The 26,080-nt window shown below is 46.5% G+C and overlaps 1 protein-coding gene across 1 annotated transcript; it reads left to right on the top strand.

The window, feature by feature from the left end:
* The first annotated feature begins 14,254 nt into the window (after nucleotides 1–14,254).
* LOC104606520 (GDSL esterase/lipase At4g26790-like) lies at nucleotides 14,255–18,744 on the top strand. The gene is made up of 3 exons (XM_010271769.3): nucleotides 14,255–14,742; nucleotides 14,847–15,336; nucleotides 18,366–18,744. The coding sequence occupies exons 1-3, from the start codon at nucleotides 14,371–14,373 to the stop codon at nucleotides 18,557–18,559; spliced, it is 1,056 nt and encodes a 351-aa protein (XP_010270071.1). The 5' UTR covers nucleotides 14,255–14,370; the 3' UTR covers nucleotides 18,560–18,744.
* The last annotated feature ends 7,336 nt before the right edge of the window (nucleotides 18,745–26,080 follow it).

The following is a 26,080-nucleotide window of genomic DNA, read 5'->3' as shown; positions in this document are numbered from 1 at the left end:
CACTTAATGTGTGGTTCCAACTCTTAAAAGAAGTGTTCTCAAACACTACCTAAACCTTGCTGAGTCTTTAACTTGGTAGGCAAAGATTAGCCCATGTGATCCAGAAACCAGAATATGTCAATGGAATGCGATTTAATTAACGTGACGCAGAGATTAATTAATTAAACCGGCCGGTTCGGGTAGGAATGGCCCCCTTGAAGTTAAAAGAAGTGATACACTTGATATATGAGGAAATGGCATGCGATTGTGATTTGAAAGCTGAATTTGATAGTTGTGAAATAAATATCAAGTTGTTGAGCTAATTAATCTTTTCTAACTATGTATAAATATATACATGGCGGTGCATGATGGTATTAGTAATGGAAATACGAGTCGTGAGATCAGATCAGAGATGGGGTGGGGTGGGGGGGATAAGCAGTGGTTGCATGCACCTCCTTTTCTGTTGGAACTGGCAGGCGGCAGCATTGAATTAATATGATTAATGCACACCTGGATTAATGGCAATAAGAAATTGGTCCATCTCTATCCTTTTGTTTTTTCTGGAGACGTTGTAAGTAGTACTGTAACCTTATTTTGTCACGAGATATGTTTTCTTGCCTTTATTATGTCTATGTAGGTAGGAGTAGGAGTTGGACGGACAATTTTTCGTATCCTGAGAAATCGCCGTTGCCTTGGGCGCTATTGTACTATCTACTGTCTAGTCAAGGCTGCCATTTCATTTTCAAACCAAAAGAGGGTTTTGTTTTGGTTAGGCATCCGGTATCCCTATAGCTATTAGCTATAGTCCTCAACTTCTTCCACCAGCGGTTCTTTCTGGTTCGACCGGCTCTCCATTCAATTTGGTTACACTGATCGATCATGATTCATGTATCTAAATTATTTCACCTGCTTTTTACGCTCCCCAAGTTTAAATCCAAGATTATTATTGTGTTCCGTACCATTATCATTTTTAGTTCAAATATTTATATAGGTTTGACACTTTTCTTATCAAAAGAACACGAAGACCCGCAAGTCACAAACAAAACACCAAGTCCATCTCCACAACAACAAAGAAGATTGCCCACGAGAGACAAACCCCAACATGCCAAAATAGCAAAATGGGAACCCAAGAATTAACCAAAAACAACACTCGAGACGAAGTTCCCCCCTACGTGTACGATCTCTATCTTTTCCTCTACCATTTTTATCTATCTACTTTAAAGAGATCAGATTTGAATTAGGCTATATCTAAATTCAATATTTGAATTTGACGGATTTCATAAACACTGATTCAAATTGGATTCCGATCAGAATGTTGAATATTTGAATCTATCTAATTTGACTTATTTAAAAAAATAATATTATTAAAAAGAAAAAAATATAATAATTTAAATAAAGAAAAACAAAAACTACTAATATTTTCTTCAATTATTTTCATCACATATATATATATATGTGTTTTTTATAAAAAAATAAATAATATAAATATTTATAAAATTACAATATAAATAATATGTTTATAAATAAATTAATAACATATATATCAACTCGGATCCTTTCCGATTGGATAGAGGATGATCCAATTCCGAATCAAGAAACCCCAATATAGATATCCAAATCCGATAAAATAGGATAGGACTTCAAATTGACTAGGATCATGATTCAAAAATCCAAAATAAAGATATGTGAATCCAAGTGAAACTTGTTTGGTTGGTACTTGATACTCAAGCTGAATTACATATTGAACTTGGACAAAAGTGTTTTGATCAGTATTTTGTTTGGTATTTGATGAAGGGGAATTTGGCCCGACCTCGCAGTTACCCGACACGTGGCTGAAACGAGCAACTCGGGACAGTAGAGCGCCCGAAGCAAGCACCAAAAGCAAAGTCCAAGCTCGCTACTGAGCCCGAACTCCAGACCGCCCTACTAGGGGCCCGAGCTCCCCACCAAGGGCCCGAGCTCCCCGCCAAGAGCCCGAGCTCCCTACCACGAGTCCGAGCTCCCTACTGGGAGTCCAAGCTCCCTGTTAAAAGCCCGAGCTCCCCGCCAAGAGCCCGAGCTCCCTACCACGAGTCTGAGCTCCCTGAAAAGAGCCCGAGCTCCCCGCCAAGAGCCCGAGCTCCCTACCACGAGTCTGAGCTCCCTGAAAAGAGCCCGAGCTCCCCGCCAAGAGCCCGAGCTCCCTATTAAGAACTCGGAGCTCCCTACTGAGAACCCAAGCTCCCTTCAAGGAGCACAAACTATAATGGGCCCCAAGCCTCGCAAAGCTGTGACCCGAGCTGGCCCGTGGCAGCTCGGAACACTCCCCAAACCGAACTCAAGACATTTCGCTCACTCCAACATTTCGCCTCCGAAACACCAGGCTGATCAAACGTACCTGACGCCAGGGACGTCCGTATCCTTGGGCGACGCACCTAACTGATTTGGGATCCGACGCCTGACAGCCGCACTTCAAACGGCCTCCTGCCACCGCCACCTGCCACCGTCGTCACTAACCGCAGAGACGGATCTGGCAAAGGAACAGTGGCGGTTCTGACCGGCCAGAGGAAATGACATCCGAACTGGCAGGAGTTCAGAAGTAATCATGCCCGATCTGACAAAAGCCTGGGAGTGAGTGCGCGAGGTGGTTATAAAAGGCTCCTACCCCCCAGAAACGAGGTATGCTAACTTTTGCGCTATCTGGTCTATCTTGCCTTTGAGAAACTCTAACTTGAGCTTCGGAGCCCTTACGTCGGGTTCTCCCTGAAGCTTCTCTTCTCCTTCCGTTTCAGGTCCCTGTCACTTAGTTCAGAGGCAAGATTGTTGACAGCTAAGATCGGCCGGATCGTGCACCATCAATTGGCGCCGTCTGTGGGAACGCTTCAAAAGGCCTCCTTCCAAAACTTTCATACCCTTTTCTTCTTCTTTGAAAAACTCAATACTCATGGCCTCATCCAGCAACGCCGGACGCGACACAGAGACAAACACCACCGGGGAACAGCCCCAAGTTCCCGTGGTGTGTGTTGGGCAGTTCACCATCCCCCTCTCGGTGGATGGAATCCCCAATCTGACTACGCCACAAGCAGTGGCGCCTGTAAGCCTACCTGCTGCAAACATCCCCTTCCCTCTTCCCATCGAGACTACCTTCACTGAACCAACCGCCGTCCCCCTGGCAGCTAGCCAAAATCGGTTGGACGACCTAATGCAGTGCATGCGGGCAATGCAAGCCCAGATGCAACAGTTCCAGCAACACCAGCTCCACCAGCACCAAGTGTTGCACAACCTCTCCCAGTACCACTATCAACAGCAGTTCCCCCAACTGACACCGAACCAACCACTACTTCCACCTCGCCACCCTGCCCCGAAGCCAGTCAAGGCCTCTCCGCAAGATGGGCGCCTCCACCAAGGAAAGGCCTCTAGGCCCCAGAATCCCCCAAACAGCCAGGCCTCGTCCCCAGGCTGGAGAGAAAGAAAAGTCATCCCCGCCTCGCGGCTCGCAGGCGGATCGGGAACCTCGCCCGCGAGATCGGCACCTCGGGGCTCCAAACCGGAGTCCCCACTGGTGGAAAACCGATTCGGCGCATTGGCAGCAGCGGACTACCAGCACTCCGGGCCCATCGAGCTTGGCAACACGGAGGCCAGCAGCGCCAGTACAAGGCTCACTCAGCAGCGAAGGCGCCGTCGAGGTCGACGAACCGCCACCCGCGTCCTGTCAGAGCTTAGAGGCAAAGGCGAGACGAGCTCGGACGAGGTAGAAGTTGCCCCGATTCTCTCAGTTCCTTCCCTCCTCGCATCAGAACTCCTAGCAGTCCCCTTGCCCAGAGATTTCAAGCTCCCGCCCCTAGACAAGTATGACGGGTCCTTCGACCCCAACGACCACGTGGACGCTTTCCAGTCCCAAATGCACCTCACCAGAGCCAGTGAACCATGCATGTGCGTGGCTTTCACCACCACCCTCAAGGGGGTAGCCCGCACTTGGTACAGGAACCTGGCCCCCGGATCGATAAAGTGTTGGGCTCAGTTCGTGCAAGTCTTCACTGCACACTTTGTCACCAGCAAACGGTGCCCCAGAGCAGAAGAAAGCATCTTCGGGGTAGTCCAAAGGGAAGGAGAACCCATACGGGGCTACATCAGACGATTCAATGAGGCATGCTTACAGATACCGCGGTTAGACCCCGCGGTGCAGCTCGCCGCAGCAAAAAGAGGGGTGACTCACAAGGAATTCAAGTGGCACATGGTAGCTAACTAGCCCGCGACCGTGGCCGAGGTCCTCAAGCTCGCAGACAAGTTCATGAGGACTGAGGAAGAAATCAACCAAAGAACCGAGGGCGGAAATGAGAAAAGAAAGAGGGACGGCGAGCCCTCTAGCTCGACCGACCGAAAAAACCCGGCCCGGGACCCAAAACCGAACCAGTCGTTCCGAGCTCCCCTACCAGTTCGGACGGATTACACGCCACTGAACACGAGGCGGACCAAGATCCTAATGACGATCAAGGACGCCCCATACGTGAAATGGCCACCTCGCCTAAAGGGAAATCCAAACGAAAGAAACAAGAATTTGTATTGTAGTTTCCATAGAGACCATGGTCACAGTACCGAGCAGTGCAATAACCTCCGAGACGAGATAGAGGGGCTCATCCGTCGCGGATACTTAAGAAACTTTGTACAGCACCACAATAATAGCAATAAAGCGGATCGGCCAGGCGAGCACGAAAAGGACGCCCCCGAAACCAGCAACAGGCCTACCGAACCAATGCAGCGACAACCTCCGGCAGAAAGGCCAATTCGGGGAACCATCCATGTAATCGTGGGAGGTTCGGTGGTAACGGGGTGTACATCAGCAGCAGCCCGGACTTCAGTTCGCGAAGCGGTCCTCGAGGAGCGGAACCCTCCGAAAAGGCCAAAGACCGAGGAGCCAATCCTCTTCACAGAAGACGACGCGCGAGGAGTTCGCTACCCTCACGACGACGCACTTGTCATTAAACTCAGGATCAGCGACTTCGAGGTTAAGCGCGTACTTGTAGATTCAGGCAGCTCGGCGGACATTCTCTTCAAATCGGCGTTTGATCCGCTACAGTTGCCGAGGAGTGAACTAAAGCCCGCAAGCACTCCCCTGGTGGGCTTCAGCGGAGAGGAAGTCAGGCCCCTTGGAAAAATAACGGTGCCTGTGGAAGTCGGCACGTGGCCTTGTGCGGTTAGACTCAACCACAACTTCCTGGTGGTCACGACCCCCTCCCCATACAATGCCATAATAGGGCGGCCAATCACGCATATTCTGCGGGCGGTGGTCTCCACCTACCATTTGGCCTTGAAGTTCCCTACGGACTTCGGTGTGGGGGTAGCGCGGGGCGACCAGCTCGAGTCCCGCAAGTGCTACGTTGCCGCCCTAAAGGGAAAGACCAAGGCGGCCGGCGACCTCGATCTAGAGCGGCCCACGGAACAAGGCGAAGAACGAGCCTCGCCCACAGAAGAAATAGTCGCGATCCCAACCTCTCCTGCGGACCCAGCTCGCGCACTCCAGATCGGTGCTTCCGTCAAACAGCCCCTACGGACCGAACTGGTAAGTTTTTTACTCCAAAATTTAGATATTTTTGCATGGTCTGCAGCCGATATGCCCAGTATTGACCCTAGTCTAATAACTCACAAACTCAACACTGATCCTTTAGTCAGACCCGTTAGACAGAAGAAACGGAACTTAGCCCCAGAGCGCTGGAAGGCGGTCGACGAGGAAGTCGAGAAGCTCCTCGCGGCAGACTTCATAAGGGAAGTCCACTACCCGAGCTGGGTGGCCAACCTTGTGCTAGTAAAAAAGGCGAACGGCAAGTGGCGCATGTGCGTCAACTACACCGACCTGAACCGAGCTTGCACGAAAGACTGCTTCCCCCTTCCTAGGATCGACCGCCTAGTGGACGCGACCTCGGGACATGAACTGCTAAGCTTCCTGGATGCCTACTCAGGCTACAACCAGATCCGGATGGACCAATCCGACGAGGGAAAAACCAGCTTCATAACCGAGTTCGGTCTATACTGTTACAAGGTCATGCCCTTCGGATTAAAAAATGCCGGGGCGACCTTCCAAAGACTTGTAAATAGGCTGTTTCGGCCCCTGATCGGCACAAAGATAGAGTGCTATGTAGACGACATGGTCGTCAAAACACGGTTTTCGCGAGAAATAATAAAAGACCTAGACTCTGTCTTCCAGATCCTGCGTCAGTTTAACATGAAGTTGAACCCCAACAAATGTGTCTTTGGCATCACCTCGGGCAAATTCCTGGGCTACGTTGTCAATCGACGCGGCATCGAGGCCAACCCGGACAAAATAAAAGCCATCCTAGATATGAGACCACCTCGGAAAATAAAAGAAGTCCAGAGGCTAAACGGCCGCATAGCCGCCCTAAGCCGCTTCATGTCCAAGTCGGCAGATCGCTGCCTACCCTTCTTCAAAGCAATCAAAGGCAAAGGGTTCGAATGGACCCAAGACTGTCAGCTCGCATTTGACGAGCTAAAAGGCTACCTCACCAGTGTGCCAACCTTAGCTCGGCCCGAGGAAGGCGAAGTCTTAGAACTGTACCTCTCGGCTAGCGACGAGGTGGTCAGTTCGGTACTAGTAAAGGAAGCAGACCGGGTCCAACGACCCATATATTATGTTTGTAAAATCTTGCAGGGAGTAGAGACAAGGTACCCACAAATAGAAAAGCTAGCGTATGCCCTGGTGGTAGCAGCACGGAAACTCCGCCCGTACTTCCAGGCTCACACCATCATCGTCCTGACCGACAAACCTCTGAGACAAGTTTTACTCAAACCCGAGGTTTCCGGCCGGCTGACGAAGTGGGCCATCGAACTCAGCGAGTACGATCTCCAATACAAGCCAAGAACTGCCATTAAGGCCCAAGCCTTGGCAGATTTTATCGCAGAATGCACGTTTAGCCTCGAATCCCCTGAGCCGGTCGAGCCCGAGATCCCCTGTTCGGGCGAACTCGGAGCTCCCAAGCCAAACGAGTCTGAACCCCGTGAAGTAGCAGCCAGTGTGGCATCCCTCCTGGTTAGACCAAGCGCGAACTGGGATGAGGAGCCCTGGATCCTTCACGTAGATGGCTCCTCGAACCAACAAGGCAGCGGGGTTGGAATAGTGCTATGCGACCGGAGCGGAACAAAACTGGAATACGCACTACGCTTTGAGTTCGCGGCATCCAACAACGAGGCGGAGTACGAGGCACTGATAGCCGGGCTAAACCTAGCGCACAAGGTCGGAGCAAAGCACATGGTTATCTGCAGTGATTCCCAGCTCGTAGTCAACCAAGTTATAGGCGAGTACGAAGCATGCGAGCTCACTTTGATTGCGTACTTGGCAAAAGTAAAGGAAGCTCTGCTCAACTTCCAGTCACACTTCATCAAGCAAATCCCGAGGTCAGAGAACGCTGAGGCCGATGCCTTGTCCCGACTAGCAAGCACGAGCCACAACGCTAGGAGAACTGTGTACGTAGAGGACTTACCTCGGCCCAGCATTCTCGATGGGGCAGAAGAGGTCGCTCCCGTCATTGAAGCAGAGCCGAGCTGGATTGACCCACTCGCGAGCTTCCTGCTAGACGGAACCCTCCCTGCGGACCGCAACGCAGCCAAGAGGGTGCAGCGCCAGGCAGCGAAATACATCATGATAGACGAACGGTTGTATCGACGATCCTACACGCTCCCCTACCTGCGATGCTTACGCCCGGCCGAAGCCGAGTTGGTACTCCGCGACACCCATGAAGGCTTGTGCGGCGGACACCTGGGGGGCTGAGCCCTCGCCCAAAAAGCACTTCGACAAGGATACTACTGGCCAACGATGAAGGCAGAGGCAATCGAGCTCGTCAGAAAATGCGACAAGTGTCAGAAGCATGCCAGCATCCACCATCAGCCCGTTGCCGACCTCAATTACCTCACCAGCCCATGGCCCTTCGCCCAATGGGGGATCGACCTCCTGGGGCCATTCCCACCAGCGACAGGCGGGAGAAAATTCCTAGTGGTGGCAGTAGATTATTTCACAAAGTGGATAGAAGCTGAACCCCTGGCAATAGTTACAGCCCGAAACATACAAAACTTCTTTTGGAAGAACATTGTATGTCACTTCGGGCTACCTCGGGTACTGATCTCCAACAACGGCAAACAGTTCGAAGATATCAAGTTCCAAGAATGGTGCCGAAGTATGGGAATTAGTCAGAACTTCACATCGGTCGCACACCCACAGGCAAATGGCCAAACAGAAGTAATGAACAGAGCCATCCTCCGCGGACTGAAAGCGCGATTGGACCGAGCCAAAGGTTTGTGGGCAGACGAACTACCAAGTGTTCTATGGGCACACCGAACCACGGAAAAAGCCGCCACAGGTGAGACCCCCTTTAACCTCACCTACGGCACCGAAGCAGTGATCCCAGTGGAAATTGAAGTGTCTACGTTGCGACTAGAAGCGTACGACGAACAAACAAACGAGGGCGAGTTACGCACCAACCTCGACCTACTGGACGAAGTGAGAGACCTCGCGCACATCCGAACTACGGCCTACCAACAAAAGGTAGCTCGGTATTATAACGCGCGAGTAAAAAAGAGGAACTTCCACGTCGGAGACCTGGTTCTCCGTAAGGTCATGATGCCTGAACCCGGCGTAGGGAAACTTGGACCAAACTGGGAAGGACCTTACAGAGTAAAGAAAGCACTCGGTGGGGGAGCATACAAGCTCAGAACCCTAGAAGGAAAACTAGTACCCCGAGCATGGAACGTTGTCAACTTAAGAAGGTACTACCTATAGACCAAGGCAAATACCCCGAAGCCATTTCATGTCAGAAAACGTACTGAAGGACCGAAATGGTCAGTTCAGCAAAAAACGTAGCTCGAAGACAGGACAACCAGTACATGAACAAAAAGCCATTTCATTTCAGAATAGATGTGTACATTCGAAAAAAAAAATGTACATTTTATTTCACAAGCCAGGGGCTACTTCATCATTATCAGAAGCCACTTCGACAACTCCCGAAGGACCTGCCTCCCCCTCGGAGTCTGGTTCGGCATCCGCAGCATTAGCCATTTCTTGAGTAATGCGTGAAGTGGATATGGCGCTAGTGTCGAGCTCGGGGTACGTATTCCGGATCATCCACCGGCTTAGCTTGAAACCCCTCCTGTAGGAGTCTACCATCAGATCATCGAAATCCGGCGAAGCAATGTAATCGCTGACAGCTTTCTTCTTCGCGTCTTCGATGCCTTGAGAGAAGATCCGAGTCCTCTCCCTGATATCCTCCTGGAGATACTCGAACTGGTGCTGCAGGTCCAGCTTCAACTCTGCCATATTTTTCACCGCCACTCCCATGGCCTCAGCATCTCTCTGAGACCTCACCTGCCTAGACCGCGCGAGGCGAGCAGCAGTCTTGGCAGCACGAGCAGCCTCCTCGGCAGCTCGCGCCTGCCTCGAGTATCTCTCCACCTGGTTCGCTAAGGCGTGAATAGAAGAGTTCACCTATCAAAGGAACGAATAGAATAAAAGCTGAAGAACTCTAAAGAAGGGAACACTTACCACCATAGCGTGAGTAACGGCACGGAAGGCCACTTGGTGCAGAGGGAGCTCGGTCCACGCCGCAACTTCCTCGGGAAACATCGCTTCCTTACTCCGTTGAAGAGCATGAACAGGCGACAGCACGCTCCTGAAGCCCCCGGGGGCCTCCGAGCCCGACGGCCCAGCTCGCGTATGGGCAGACTCGGAGTAAGCAGGAGCCCCAGTGTGCGTGGTTTCGGCATAAGGAGCCCCCGCCGGCTCCTGCGTAGGCGGAACCATCTCGGGCTCCCATGCCGGATAGTCCGGCACCTCGGGCTCCGCACCCTGGGACGGTTCGGCGCGAGCTCGCTTAGCCACCCATTTTCTCCTCTTCATGCCTTGGAACAAGTGCCCACCTCAGGTCCCTCGAGAGTCCATCGTGCCTGCGAAAAGGAGTTCGGCATCAGTAAGACGTAAAAGAAGAGCAAGACAGGATCGCTAGGGAAAGAACCTACCCGAAGTCAGGCCCGCAGCAATAAGCTTGGCCTCCGTCAGGTACCGTTGACACTCTAGCCCAAGCCGCGCCCATTGCCGGAGGCCCTTCGCCGTCTCCTTATCAAGTGTGACGCCGGAGTTGGGAGCGGCCATCGCCCAGCCGGTCTGAAACGGCCACCCCAGCGCACTTCGCACCCCGAAATAGTCTCGCTTCCACGCCGGGACCTTATTAAGGAGTCCGTGTAAGAGCTTGAAGCCCGGACGAGGGGACAGGTAGTATGCCCGCCTACGCCCAGGAAGGGGACCCACTTGCTTCAGCATTAAAATGGAGGAGAAAATCTCCAGGTCCAAAGGGAAGTTCTCGTCACAAAATAAAGAGATCGTCCCCACTAAGTTCCTTATGGAGTTCGGGTGAAGCTGGCCGACCGTCACACCGAAGTGGTTTAGAACCTCGACGAGAAGAGGGTGAAAGGGCAGCCGCAGCCCCGCGGTGAGCTGTTCCCGGAAAATAATGATCTCATCAGGACCGTGTTCCCAAGGGAAGCTACCCGTAGGGATGAAGTAAGCATGCTCCCCGGGCAAGTTGTAGTAGTGTATGAGGGATTGAAGTCCCTCAGGCGTCATAGTCGAAGGACCGAACTGGTCTATAACCCAGCCACGACGGGAAGTGGACGCCGACCTACCCGAAGCACCTCGGCCCGTAGGTTCAACCCATTCCTCAGGACCTACATCGGGCTCGCTTGAACTACCAGGGGACGCAAACCGATTGGTAGAACCTACATCAGACCCGCTAGAACAGCCCGAACCCTCCGAACTAGACATCAGAGAATAAAGTGGGATTCCGAAAGCACTCACCCGGGAAGAAAACTGAAGGAAGACCGCGAAAGCTCGAACAAGCAAGGAACCTGGGACGCGAGCTGAAGAGCCTGAACGCGAACTGGAACTTAGGCGCGAGCTCAAGAGATACAACAGTAGCACGGACGGGGTCCCCCCCCCCCCCCCCCCCCCCCCGTGCGCTATTTATATCCACTACGGCCGGAAAGCGACGGCCCAGATCGAAGCCAATCCGACGGCCCACAGCCGCGCTAAACCGCACGTCTTCCAAAACCAATCAGCGCACCTCTCCGAAACCGACGAGGCATCGTGCACATCTTGTCGGAGGACAGGTGTCAGCACGCATCTTCCCGAAACTGACGGGGTGTTGGCGCACGTCTCCTCGCAATAAAAGCGTCTACAGCGCAACTCTCGAACAACTGTCGTCACGACTCCCAAACGCGTGCCCTTTTTTGAAAATCAAATTAGAGCAAGCGCGCTCAGCATGGACCAAAACCCTCCTGCTACCTTGCAAACTCCCCGCGCCAAGACGGGACCCTTGTCGTAGGGAGTGGGGGGCAATTGATGAAGGGGAATTTGGCCCGACCTCGCAGTTACCCGACACGTGGCAGAAGCGAGCAAGTCGGGACAGTAGAGTGCCCGAAGCAAGCACCGAAAGCAAAGTCCAAGCTCGCTACTGAGCCCGAACTCCAGACCGCCCTACTAGGGGCCCGAGCTCCCCACCAAGGGCCCGAGCTCCCCGCCAAGAGCCCGAGCTCCCTACCATGAGTCCAAGCTCCCTACTGGGAGTCTGAGCTCCCTGTTAAAAGCTCGAGCTCCCCGCCAAGAGCCCGAGCTCCCTACCACGAGTCCGAGCTCCCTGAAAAGAGCCCGAGCTCCCCGCCAAGAGCCCGAGCTCCCTATTAAGAACTCGGAGCTCCCTACTGAGAACCCGAGCTCCCTGCAAGGAGCACAAACTATATTGGGCCCCAAGCCTCGCAAAGCTGTGACCCAAGCTGGCCCATGGCAGCTCGGAACACTCCCCAAACCGAACTCAAGACATCTCGCTCACTCCAACATTTCACCTCCGAAACACCAGGCTGATCAAACGTACCTGACGCCAGGGACGTCCATATCCTTGGGCGACGCACCTGACTGATTTGGGATCCGACGCCTGACAGCCGCACTTCAAACGGCCTCCTGCCACCGCCACCTGCCACCGTCGTCACTAACCGCAGAGACGGATCTGGCAAAGGAACAGTGGCGGTTCTGACCGGCCAGAGGAAATGACATCTGAACTGGCAGGAGTTCAGAAGTAATCATGCCCGATCTGACAGAAGCCTGGGAGTGAGTGCGCGAGGTGGTTATAAAAGGCTCCTACCCCCAGAAACGAGGTATGCTAACTTTTGCGCTATCTGGTCTATCTTGCCTTTGAGAAACTCTAACTTGAGCTTCGGAGCCCTTACGCCGGGTTCTCCCTGGAGCTTCTCTTCTCCTTCCGTTTCAGGTCCCTATCACTCAGTTCAGAGGCAAGATCGTTGACAGCTAAGATCGACCAGATCGTGCACCATCATTATTGGTATCAATATTTTCAAAATTTCATTGACTTGGGCAGTTTACCTTTAACCAGGTAACAACCACCTTTCCGGATCTGTTTACCACCTGGTCCATTACTTTGCAAAAAACATCGATTTGATAAGCATGAACTGATGATGAACTAAAAGGTCTAACTGCCAAACCATTCAACCCACACAGCTGTCGTGTGGGCTGATAACTATTTTTTATGTTTTAAATATTTTATTATGTTTTGAGAGTATTGTGTTTGGTGTTGCATTGCTACCAAAAATGTTTATATTCAATATTTACACCATCCTACTATACTCACTCCCATCTAATGGTCAAATTTAAAAATAAGTGCTTTTTTTCTATGATTAGTTTATTATTACACAGATTAATATCTATGCAGATTGTTTTGGAGGAAAAGTTTTAGGTATTTGATTGTGTATATCCAGACCGGATCTGCTCCTCATATCTAGCGCCTCACACGCACATCTCCCATGATTATTATTCATGGGAGATGTTTCTAATACATGGTGGATGTGGCTGTGAGGCGCTCATTTGTGAGGAACAGATCCAGTCACGTGTATATCCATCTTTGTTGGCATATGATGTAGTTATCTCTGCACTTCCACCAGGATGTCAAGAGTTAAAGGTCATTGGACTGTTTATTTAAACATAAAAAAGTTACAGTACCACCCTTTGGTACTTTTCTTTCTATGTAAAACTCTTCGGTACGACCCTTAAGAGCAACTCTTCGGTACTTTGCCCAGAATACAATAAATGGATCCATGAAAAGTTACGGTATAAGACATGTATTTTCATGGGTCATGATCAGAAAATACTTAAAAGAAAAAAAAAAAAAAACAGAATTTTTCTAAACTCGTTCGTTCATTAGAATTCCTCAGGCTGAATTTGGAAGCAATACATATGTAGAGTGAAAAATCTTGTATTTTATATTATTTTTTATATATTTATATTTGTATTCCTTTTAAATTGGAAGGAGTACGAATACAAATATGGTGTAAAATCTTACATTTTGTATTATTTTATATGTATTTATATTATATATATTTATATTTATATTCCTTTCAAATTGAGCCTAAGCCTCAATTCTAAAATTCGTTTTTTTAATCAAAGAAGTGAATTCGGCTTTGATCAGTATAAGTTCATGCTCACATTGATCAAACAGCCTCTTACAACCTTGTATTGAAAATATCTCACCATGAAATAAAACACATAAATATAAATAGGAGGATATTCCCAAAGTTCAACTCCAAGCAAAAAGGAGATGATTGATAGATGGGCTGGAACCCGGCCGAACCGGCACTTGGCCAGTCCAACCCCGGTCCACTAAATAGCTCGAAATATTGATTTCCCTGAGACTGATAAATGCAAAATATGTCGTATATATCATCTGTGCAATGCATCACTGCCTCAAAAACTTAAAAGCTGGCGATAAAATGAGATGGGAGTGTTACACACTCAGCTGAACTATCAATCACAATTGAACACGTTAAAGGCCTCATGTGGGACTCAATTGTACTGAACACTGGCGTGTTCAACCAGTGATAAATATTTAGGCTGGGTGTAAATGTTTTTGTCTCCAGTTAATCCGCTCCCGATATGTACGGGGGAGACCATCCTATCATGCATTAGGAACATCTCTCGTACATCTTATCGATACACGGTGGATGTGCGTGTAAGGCGCCCATTAGTGAGGAGCAGATCCCGTCACCTTACTGGGTAGGTCATAGGAAATTTAAAAAGAAACCCTCACCTCACAATATCCTGAGTCCTGACTAACTTCCTTACCCATGTGATGTTGGGTCTATACTCTACTCTCTTGCTTGCAACAATTGAATTCAAGTAATTAAGAAAGCCCGCCACCCTATTAGTTGAACTTCTCGCAGTAGTCAAGCTTTCATCCATCACTTCACTTGTATTTAATTTAATTCAAGTACCAACCCCAAGGCAACATGCACACCCCAATTTCAGGCCTTGTCATGTTCCTGCAGTGACTGAGAAGAATCGAGAATCAAGAAATGGCACCTCATCATCTGATCACTCCATGGCTCCTCTTCTCTCAAACCCTGCTTCTCGCAGTGCAAACCATAGCCAAAGTCCCTGCTGTCATCGTCTTTGGTGACTCCTCCGTCGATTCGGGGAACAACAACCAGATCTCTACCATCCTCAAGAGCAACTTCAAGCCCTACGGTCGTGATTTCCTTGGAGGAAAACCCACAGGACGATTTTCCAACGGCCGAATCCCATCGGACCTCATCTCTGAGGCTTTTGGAGTTAAGCCCACCGTTCCTGCCTACTTGGATCCCATGTATAACATCACAGATTTTGCCACCGGAGTTGATTTTGCGTCAGCCGGAACTGGCTACGACAATGCCACCTCCAACGTGCTAGTAAGTAGTACTTCTTTATGAACAATGAATCTCTTCTCTGAAACGTCAAACGTCGCCTGATGATCTTTTTGCATGTATAATTCGGAAAATGCATGTGAATGCAGTCTGTGATACCTCTGTGGGAGGAATTGGAGTACTACAAGGCTTACCAGGTGAAATTGAGGCGATATCTTGGCGAGCGGAAGGCGAACGAGATATTAAGCGAGGCGTTGTATCTGATGAGCGTAGGGACCAACGACTTCCTAGAGAATTATTACGTATTCCCTGCAGGCCGATCATCCCAGTTCACCGTCGACCAGTACCAGAGGTTCCTCGCCGGGATAGCCGGAAAATTCATAACCCAGCTCTACGGTCTCGGAGGTCGGAAGATATCACTGGGAGGGCTTCCTCCCATGGGATGCATGCCGTTGGAGAGAAGCCGTAACATGTATGGGAATGGTTGTGTTGAGGAATACAATAAGGTGGGCAGGGATTTCAATGTCAAGTTGCATAATCTGGCAGTGAAGTTGAACAAGGAACTTCCGGGGATCAAAGTGGTCGTTTCAAACCCCTATGACCCACTCATGGAAGTCATTCAGCATCCCTCTTCGTTTGGTAAGTCTTGCTTAATTACCCTTTAACACCCCCCCCCCACCCACAAAAAAAAAACAGAGAGAGAGAGAAGCCACGTTCCCCATGTATACATCAAACGATAACAGATCACTTTTAAATTTTTTTGTCACCTGTCCCTTAAAAATACCCCTCATCTATCCTTGAAAAAGATTAAAAACAACTTTTATCTGTTGTCACTCCTCAAGACAAGATATTTGGGTGAAGAAAACTCAGTTAATTAGGGATGTCATTGGTCAGGTTCAATGATAAATTCAGCTTGACCTAAACCTATATGGGTTAGGGTCAGTTATAGTTTTATACAGGTGTAGGATCGGGTTATGGTTTTGATCATGCTTCAAACCTGAGTTGGCTTCGAACCTCCTCTCCCATCCATGCTGAAGCTATTGCAGTTTTGGAAGCTATAAAGTTGACAAAGAGTTTAAATATTGATTCCTTTGGATTGGAAAGTGATTGTGAGCAGTTAGTTCAGTCCCTTACCATGGAGTCCTCGGGCTGTCCAAAGGAGATTTATTTTTGCGTTAAAGAGATTGGTCTCTTATGCAGGAACCTGAATGTTTCTTTCAACTGGGTTAGAAGAGAAGCTAACAGAGCATACAGCCCAACGGGGCCTTAAGTTTTCAGCCATCTTGCTTAATGCTGATCCAGAGTGGCTTGATGCTATGCTCGATGCTGATCGTTCTTCTGTTGACTTGGGAGATGCTCCCTAGTTTGGTTTCTGTTTTTGTTTTAGTAACGAGTAGTTTTTCTTTCTGCTGTTTGTTTCTGTGTTTTCTGTATCCTGGGTCTATTCCCTTCGGGTGTTTGTTTGCTTTCGTAATGAATCTCTTTCCACCAAAAAAAAAAAACCTTGGTCTAGATCTGGTATATACTTGTTAACACCGTAACCTCGGAGCCTAGGATTTCTTTTTAAACCATTTTTTTTTAAGGAGATCTAGAGAGAGAGAGAAGGGAGATGAACCCAAATCAGATCAGATTCGAGTGAATGCATTGGATGGTTGAGTTTAAGGCCAGGTAGACAAACCCGATCCTTTGACGTCCCTACATTTGATCCAACAAGCTTGCTACAGTTGGTAATTTCTTCGAAGCCCATTACGGTCGGTAATTGAGAGTCTGAGACTTATTATGGGGTCAGCATCTGTTTGGTGGGCTGGTTAAATGCTATGCAATTAATGCTTGTTTACTTCTACCGTCCTTGTGTTGTATATATATACATATATTGTGATTCACAATCACATTCACCATATCACATGCCAGTGAAAATTGGAAAAGTAGCTGGACAGAAGAACGTACCTTCTATAATAATGAGGACTTGGACCAAACAGCCCTCTCCTGTCTCTACTACTAATACTAGTTGGTCCACCACCACCCCGAAAATTTTTGCCCGACGAGCATCCCACCCCATTTATATTTTTTCTTCAGATGTTCGACCTGATTACCAGTTCGTCAATGAAATCCCCATGGCCAGATCCTTCATTGAGGGAGTAGAGCTGAGTCAGCTGACAACTGAGGTGAGAATTAGTGGGACCCAGTGAATATGAACTATACTGGCTAATATTTAAGCCATATAGAAGCAAATCAAAATTTTCATATTTTTTTAATGAAGAAAAAAAACACCATAATTTGGAAAAGGTCTGTAGAGAGGAAGAATAGAGAGAGAGTTGATGTGGAACAATTAATGTAATTCTGAATACATGTAATTATTAAATTACGAGTTATTTTAAAAAATTACTGAAGCTACCCTATAAATGGCTTTAATATTTTTTATTTGATCCAATACCTTATAACTTTTCTTTTAAGAATTTTATAAGAGCATTAGAACTGCTATTTTGACTTGGGTTTTGTACTTTCATTTGCACTGGTGTAAATGCATAGGACTGCAAATGGACTCTGTGTAAATCCTAGTTTATTTTTGCTACAGATTTTGACCTTTTATTTGTTTGTAAGAAGTAAAATAGGAAGTAAGATATGTGATCACCAATTTATACAAAAGAGAAATCAGACGGGAGAAAGCTTATTTATTTGGGGGGAAGCAAGGTATGAGGCAAATTGATGTAGTCGATCTCCATTCTATATGAGAGAGAATTGAGTTAGGAAGGCATGGTTCAAATTTGTTTATCAGTTTTTCAAATACAAAATTTGCACTGCTAAAAGATGTAAATGAGACAAAAGTGCAAACCTTGCATCAGGTAAGAATCATTATCTTCATCATCCATGCCTTATCCCAACTATATGGGGTCAGGTACATGAATCCTGTTTCACCACTCTGCTCTATTTAAATCATATCCACTATTGAATTATTAGTGCTTAAATCATTTTATTTACTATTTCTAACCATGTTCTTTTTTGTCTACCCCCTAACTCTTCTAACCCCTTCTACTTGTAATAAATCACATCTTCTAATTAGAGCTACTGATGGTCTTTTATGCACATGACCAACACATCTTAGCCTATTCTCTCTCTCTCTCTCTCTCTCTCTCATTTTATCACTTATTGTAGTCTTAGGTTTCTATAAATGACTTCATTCCTAGTCCTATCTTTTCTAGTTTTTCCACTTATCTATCTTAGCATTTGCATTTCTAGCACACCCATTTTCTAAATATATTGTTTTTACATCAAGTAAGAATGCAAGTCATAATCACAAGCAAACAAATGCAAAATTAAACCAGGTGCAAAATCTGCATCTGGTTCAGGTTTGCATCACAAACAAACACAGCCTTAATTTGAGAATGCCACTGCGGTATATATCTATCAGCTTTGAAAATTAGATTGGGGATCTTCACTTCTCTTAAAGAAAATTTATGACAAGCAATGGGATATTGGAATTCTGGTTCCATCCAACCAAACAATTGGAATTGGAATAGCCCATTCCGATTCTGATTCCAGACTCCTATTCCCATGAATCAAACGAGACCTTACTTCTTAATTCATAATTAAAGTTGTATCCCCTTTATTAAGAAAGGGCTTAGTATTCAACCACTCATTTTAATTTTCTTGTTTTAAACTGACAACAGGATTCGAGAGTGTTGCAGTGGCGTGTTGTGGAACTGGAATTTTTGAGGCGGGTTACCTATGCGATCAATTTAATCCATTTACATGCTCCGATGCCAACAAATATGTATTTTGGGATTCCTTCCACCCCACAGAGAAAACAAATCGTATCATCTCAGGCCACCTAATGAATACCAGCCTAGCTGTGTTTTTATGATTCTTTATACTGTCGAAATCAACCTTGTGTTGGAAGTATACCGTGTGATGTGATTTGTATACATAAGTAATATTACTAAGATAGTTAGCTAATTTCATTTATGTTATCTAAAAAAAGTGTAAGAGCATGTGGTATATATGCATGTATTTTAAGTATTAATATATAATTATGGTATTTGGATTTAATTTTTATGGCCCACACCACTTTATATAGTATATATAATAAGAGAGTAAATGAACCTAGGAACATTATCTATGGTTTATATTCTTTAGTCAGTTGGAGCTCCAATATGATATACGTATACGTATAGGAGTGCAATTCGGGGTGGTCCCAGTTATCATTTTACACTGCTTCAGGCTTGGGCCTTCTGGTTGGGTCATTTAAAATTTGACAAAAGCCTAATCCAAGTCCACCCAAGTTGCACCCCTATTGTGCCCATACATCTCATCACCATAAGACTAAGAGCAACCATATATGAGATGTGTGGACTCAGAACATGTTGGAAAGTTTTGGATGACGGTTTGAACTTGTACAAAGAACCTTGTTTTCCATGGGTTTTAACTTGTAAATGGATAGATAATTTCCATAGCCACTGTTGAAACCTATAAATGGTTAGAAGCTTTTCACAGCCACTATTTAGATTTGAAAATTTGAAGAATAATGGAGGTTCAAATCGACATAAAGGGTAATATTGGGTTTTTTAAAATTTTATATGTCTTGTGGTGTCACATGTAAGGGGTAAGTCAGAAAATTTAGGGATAGTTCAAGTCAATCTTCAAACAATAGGGGTAAGTCAATTTCCTAAAACTTAGGGATAGTTTAAGAAAATTTCCCTTTTTCAATTGGTATTACATATTATGCATAATGGGAATAAATGGGGGCAGGACAAACTATGAATAGGCTGCAAGTGATGTTCACTAATCTTACCATGGAGAGCCTATAATTATTTGGATTTGATCCGTTAGAGGGAGATTCAAAATTTCAAGAATCTCCTCTCTCCCTCCTTTTGTTTTAGTTTTGTCTTTTCTCTCTTTCCCTCCTCCTGCATATGGGAGACTTTTGTCCCAAATTGCTTGGAAAAAGAATTGGCTTTAAGTATATTATTAGGGACCCATAGGATAAGAGCAATATATATCTCTACATGCATATAAGTGGGGTTGGGGTGCTGTTCCAACACACAAGCCAGGCTGGACTAGGGCGTGTGTATACACACGCTACACCAAAACGTTTTTTGTCTCTAGATCTGCTTTTCACAAGGCTGTTTGTGTACCATACTACATATCAATTGGTAAAACTTTCACTTTGAATTATGGATACAAGCGTCCTTCAAAGTTCAAAACACCTCCACTAATAGAGTTTAAGGCCGGCGGGTCCAACCTGTTAAGAGAAGAAGTATGTCAAAAGCCCTGAGAGGTATCCTAAGGGCAGAGACTCCAATGATCAAATTAGCTGAGAGCTTTGAGGGGTCGAATCAAGAAAGAGAGAAAACTTAGAGCTTAAGTTCCGGTGTGTGTTTAACTCAATGTGGGAGCCCCTTTTTATAGTCAGAGTTGCCTGAGAGGAGTAGTTGGGAGTAGGTGGTGGCAGTTGGCAGTGGTTGGCAATGGGTGGTTAGGATATGTCTGGCGGATGCCACGTGTCAAGGTCCGCGGGATGGCCGGGATGCGTTCGACCGATGCCACGTGTCAGGATCTACAGGTCGGCCGAATACCCCTATATCACTTGCCCCACTCTCAAGGCCATAGCAATCGAGGTTGTTTGGCGGGTTGTGTTGAGGCCTCGGCTTCGGACAAAGAGAGCATAGTGTGCTTGCATGGAGGCGTCGCCCTCGGGTGCAGAGCTCTTCTCAGGGGATGTGCGACGACTGCTCCTCCATTCTCCCATTGCGTTAGTAACAGACCATATCAGGATAAGGGGTCGTGATCGTCCCCACGTTGGCATAGGCTATTTGTGCCTCGCATGGGCGTTGATGTCTCGCGTCATATGTCCATACACAAGACGGGTGTCGTGTGTCCGTACGTAGGATGAGTGTCGAGGTCAACAGAATGAGGCCATGTACAAGACGGTGCAGGGGGTCTAGTTCAACGTATCCTTGACCCGGAGTCGATGGGGGAACTAGCCCTGTCTCTTTGCGTTGTTTCGTCTCCCGAGGTTGGTGCCATGTGGAGTCAGTCAGTTCAGGCTATCAGGTTGGCAAGTTCACGACTGTTGGATCAATTGGATCTGAGTCGTACATTTTTCTTTAAATAGGGAGGTTGGTTGAGTGACTTCCTATCATTTGCTTGAAACCTTCTGCTTTGGAGCTATTGAAGACACCTTAGCTATCAACAACCAATTCCCTTAAACCTTCTTTAGCAAACATCTTTAGGTAAATGATTCCTATCCTCAACATGTTGGCCTTGGATTCGGGTTGTGAAGAATACAACCTTCCTGACTGGAGTACTCCTAGTAGCACTCCTAGTAATGATGGCAGGAATAGTAGTGACTGTAAGAGCTTCTCTCGAACGTCTAGCGCCCAAGTGCTGAGTGGAAGAGTCGCGTTTCGTGGAGCCAAGCACAATTAGTAGAGTGCGGGCTCTACCAATGAAAGCATTGGTTCCACACAGCCGAGGGCCAATGCCCAAGCGAATGCTCTTGTGCACCTTGATGTGGTGGATGTGGAAGATGTTGAGGAGTCCACGATCAAGGAGCAAGCCGAGACATGATGTTGGGGCATTACCCCCCCTCTAACTTAGACAACACTCTCGGCAAGGTGCAAGTTAGTGCGTTGGCCGAGAGATACTATATTCCAGGGGACTACAGGGTTAGAGTTCCCTACGTGTGTGATAGGTCGTGGCTTGCTCTTTAAGGGGAGGTGTCAATCCACGAGCATTACCTTCACTTTGGGCTGTGGTTTACCTTGAACCCCATCATCCCTAAGATCCTAAACCATTACAATCTCACCCTTAGCTGGCTCGCCCCCAACGTCGTTAGGGCGATAGTGGTCGCATTGGTAATGGCCCATCTTCGAGAGGTGAAAATGATGTTTGCTTCTTTTGTTTGCAGAAATGGAGATCAACAAGAAGGCGAAATTGCTGGCAGTAGCGTCTAAGAGAGCCACCGGGAAGGAACCTACTGGGAGAACATCGGGAAGGAACCTACTAGAAGCGCCCTACCGAAACAACTCGAGACCCTCAGGCCAAAAGGCTTTAGCTGCACGAGTAGCGTCAGCCCGAGGGGACCTCAAGCGGAGCCTCGGTCGTCTGATCCGCAGGACAATGAGCCGCTCACTACTCGTTGGACAGTATCCAAGAGGGGGACTCCTTGTCGGTATGGTCCTCCCTGGGGACCACCAGTCCTAGACACAATATTCGGTGGACTCTGTCCAAGACACGCTGTTAGACAAGGCCGTTGAGGTATATATATACACTTTGAGTCCGTCGTGTCACCGAGGTCTTCTTGGTATGTGACTGATGTTTTTCCTTTCTTATGTGCATATGGTCTCTTGCTCAGTTGGCCTTTGTGATAAGGTCAAGGTGTTGATTCGGTAACTTCGGTGGACGCCAGAAGAGATCAAGTGTTGAAGCAGCAAGCGGCCAAGGGATGGGCACGTGACGAGCATGATCATTGCAATAAGGTCGAGGCTGAGGTGGTCAATAATAAAGAGCTCTTGAAGAAGCTAAAGTCCTCATTGGCATCAATGGAGTAGCAGTTGGAGGAGTTGGCCATAAAGGCGGTTGAAAAGTATAAGACCTCGGAGGAACATGAAATGAAATTGACCTCCTTTGCCTCCTAAGCTTACTTAGAGGGCTTCGATGACTGCAAGGACGAGGTGATGAAGGTCCTTCTGAGCTTCGACATCGTCCAGTTGGATCCGTTCACCGTTGAAGCTCGACAGATAGTAGATATACTAGGGACGGACGACAACCCAATCGTCGATGCTACTACCAACACCATTACCCAGGCCACCGCTTAGACAAGAGAGGGCCAATAAACTTTTTTATTTGTTTTCTTTTGTTTAGGCATGTGTTCCCTTGATAGTTGCATACTTTTCTTCTTTTTTTTTTTTTGTAAGGGGACGACACCTCCCCCATAAGAGGCCTTTTTTTGTAAGGACACTTAAGTGAATGCAACTTGAGTTTCTTGCCAAAGATGTTCTTTCTTCTTTCCTTTTCTTCTTTTTGTTTTCTGTTAGGGGTCAATGCCTCCCCATGAAGAGGACTCGTACAATTGCCAAACACCCAAGCCTTGTAGTATGAGATTAAGTCAAGCACAATCTAGATGCTCCCCTCTTTCTATGGGAACCCGAGTGAGGACCCATACAAACACATAGACCAGTTTCTAAAAATTTGTTCCACTGTAAGGATCCAGAACTTTAATGATGATGCCCTTAGATTAACTATTTTCCTCTTCTCCTTGCATATTAGAAATAATTGTTCGTTCATTGTAATTAGTTGCATTTGCTTTGTTTATTTTATTTCTTTCCGTTAATCCATTTAAGGGCAATCCAACTTAAATAAGATAAGGTGGGGATTTCATCACCCTTCCTTGGCCCAAAAATCACCATCCTTCACATGCGGTTCACCATAAACTCTAATTTAAAATCTGGATAGCAAGATCCCTTAGGGAGCCTTACATTTGGTTCAAAAGTGTGTTGAATTTTAGGGAAACTTGTGATTACTTTTCATAACCAGCGGTTGGTGTCTAAGGAAAGAGGTTAAATGGATAAGCCTAAGCGGGTTTTGTAGTTAATTAATTAGGTCCTTGTGAGAGCAAGGGGAGCCTCCCACATCCCCACCTCTTACCTGGCTAACCAAAGGAAGTGATGTAATTCCAAGTGAACCTAAAAGGATTCACATTGGTTAAACCACTAGTTTAGGAAACCCTAGGTCAATGCATAGGTCGTGTGTGTGAATTGCTTGCATTTTTTTAATTTTAAAATTCAAATTTGAATTTAAATTTCAAAATCTGAATTTGAAGTTAAATTTCAAATTTCAAAAAAAAAAAGAAAAAATAAAAAAAAAGAGAGAGAAAAATACCAAATTTGAGTTTAAGTTTCGGAATTTAAATTTCAAAATCTAAACTTGAAATTAAAATTAAAATTAAAATTTTAAATTTCAAAAGGAAGAAAAATGGACTTCTGAGTTGTATGTTGGGAAAGAGATCTCTAAGGAGAGAAATAGTAGAACCCATACCCGAGAGAGAGATATACCTCCATCACCAACAACGCAACCAAATGGCTGAAATCAATGATGCATAACCCAAAAAGATGAAGGAGTATTTCACTCCAACCCAGTAACCCTTCATCTTGCATATAGTTGTCAGACACCCAAGCCTTGCAGTATGAGATTAAGTCAAGCACAATCCGGATGCTCCCCTCTTTTTATGGGAACCCGAGTGAGGACCTATACAAACACATAGACGAGTTTCTGGAAATTTGTTCCACTATATGGATCTAGAACTTTAATGATGATGCCCTTAGATTAACTCTTTTCCCCTTCTTCTTGAAAGACAAGGCCAAGCACTAGTTGGGAACTATAGGGAGACCTATTAGAACTTGGGCAGAAATGCAACAAGAATTCCTTAGAAAGTTCTTCCCTATAGGACAAACCAACACCATGAGAAGATCCATCATTGGATTCACCCAAACACCGAGTGAACAAATTCATGAGTCTTGGGAGAGAATGAAAAAATTGATGAGAATATGCCTACACCATGGCCTGTCTCAGTGGCAAATTGTCCAAGCCTTCTATGAAGGTTTGACTGATCAATACAGGCAAATGGTAGATGCATCCTGTGGGGGGTTTTTATGAGTAAACATGAGGATGAAGTGTATGCCCTTTTTGAGACCTTGAGTGAGAACTCCATTAACAATGCATCCTTGTATTCCTATGAAAGGTCAGTGGGACCCTCAAAGAGGGCATGGCTCTATGGAGTCAGGAATAATATAGAGTATGTGGCAAAAATGGACTTAAATGCAATTTCTAGAAAATTTGATAGGGTAGATCTTCTAGCCCAAAAGCTTAATCAATTTTTCACCTATAACCAGCAATCAGGCCCGTCTACACCCTATCCTGAAGTTTGCTCCATTTGTGCCAACCCGCCCCACCAAGTTGATGATTGTCCCACAGCGGCCTAGTTTCTGCCATATATCCAAGAACAGGTTCAGGCAAACCAGAGCTTCTCAATGCCACAATGATCCATTCTCAAATACTTACAACCTTGGGTGGAGAAATCACCCTAACTTTTCTTGGAGGACACATCAACCCAGCATACAGTCCTAGCAATATCATCATCCATCTAATTCCATGGCCCAACAATTTCAAAGGCCATAAGTGCAGAGTCAATTCTAGCAGATGTACCCTAGGAATAAACTGACTCAACCGTATCAGGCTTACCCACAACCTCCTCAAACCCGTATAGTAGATTATCAATTCATGTAGCTTCAGCAGCTGATCCTAAATCAACAGTAGTCCATTGCCAGATTAGAAAGCCAAATAGGACAGCTAGCCAAAACTAATGCGAGGAGAGAAGTATGGCAATTACTGAGTTAACCGGTTGCAAATCCTAGAAATTAGCCACCGAGTTATCCTCTACAACAAATTCCCCCACCTCCTAAGAACCATCAGTTCGAAAATGCCAAAGCTGTTACAACCTTAAGGAGTGGGAGGATTTTAGAAGGCCTGTTTGAGAAAAAGAAAGTCAAAGAAGAAGAAAATAAGCAAGAAGACCCTAAGTTGGGGGGGGGGGGGAAGAAGGAAGAAAGGAAACTTTAGAAGAAGAGCCCATAGTGAACCAACCTGTAGTCCCCTTTCCAACTGCACTCGTAGCCAAGCCACCGGGTTAACATCCCTCTCCTCGATGCGATCCAATATGTCCTAGCCTACGCCAAGTTTCTAAAATAGCTGTACACTCAAAAGAGGGAGCCACAATCGGCCCCACAAAAAGTGACGCTCTCAGAAAATGTTAGTGTGGTCCTCTTGAAACAACTTCCCCAAAAAATGAAAGACCTGGGTCAATTTGCCACTGGGACAGGCCATCGTGTGGGCATTTTCTCATTAACTCTTTCATCCTCTCCCAAGCCTCATGAATTTGTTCACCCGGTGTTTAGGTGAATCTCGTGATAACTCTCCTCATGGTATTGGTTCTGCCTATAGGATAAAACTTCCTAAGGAATTCTTGTTGCATTTCTGCCAAAATCCTAATGGGTCTCCCTATAGTCCCTAACCAATTCTTGGCCTTATCCTTCAAGGAGAAGGGGAAAATAGTCAATCTAAGGGCATTATCATTGAAATTCAGAATCCTTATAGTTGAAAATATTTCTAGAAACTCATCTATGTGTTTGTATGGGTCCTCACTTGGGTTCCCATTGAAGGATGGGAGCATCTGGATTGTACTTGACTTAATTTCAAACTATAAGGCCTGAGTGTCAGGTAACTGGATGCAGGATGAAGGGTTGTATTGTGTTGGAGTGAAGTATTCCTTCAACTTTCTAGGTTGGAAATCATTGATTCTAGCCATTTGATTTCGGGGTTGATGATG

Source organism: Nelumbo nucifera, chromosome 1 (assembly GCF_055504915.1).
Source record: "Nelumbo nucifera cultivar China Antique chromosome 1, China Antique-T2T, whole genome shotgun sequence".
NCBI classification, from domain to species: Eukaryota; Viridiplantae; Streptophyta; class Magnoliopsida; order Proteales; family Nelumbonaceae; genus Nelumbo; species Nelumbo nucifera.
This window is presented reverse-complemented; position numbering and strand designations above follow the sequence as displayed.

Coding starts and splice junctions, on each gene's coding strand:
- LOC104606520 (XM_010271769.3), top strand. CDS start 14,371: ATGGCACCTCATCATCTGATCACTCCATGGCTCCTCTTCTCTCAAACC. Junction 14,743..14,846: donor ATGCCACCTCCAACGTGCTA/GTAAGTAGTACT, acceptor ATGTGAATGCAG/TCTGTGATACCTCTGTGGGA. Junction 15,337..18,365: donor TCAGCATCCCTCTTCGTTTG/GTAAGTCTTGCT, acceptor AACTGACAACAG/GATTCGAGAGTGTTGCAGTG.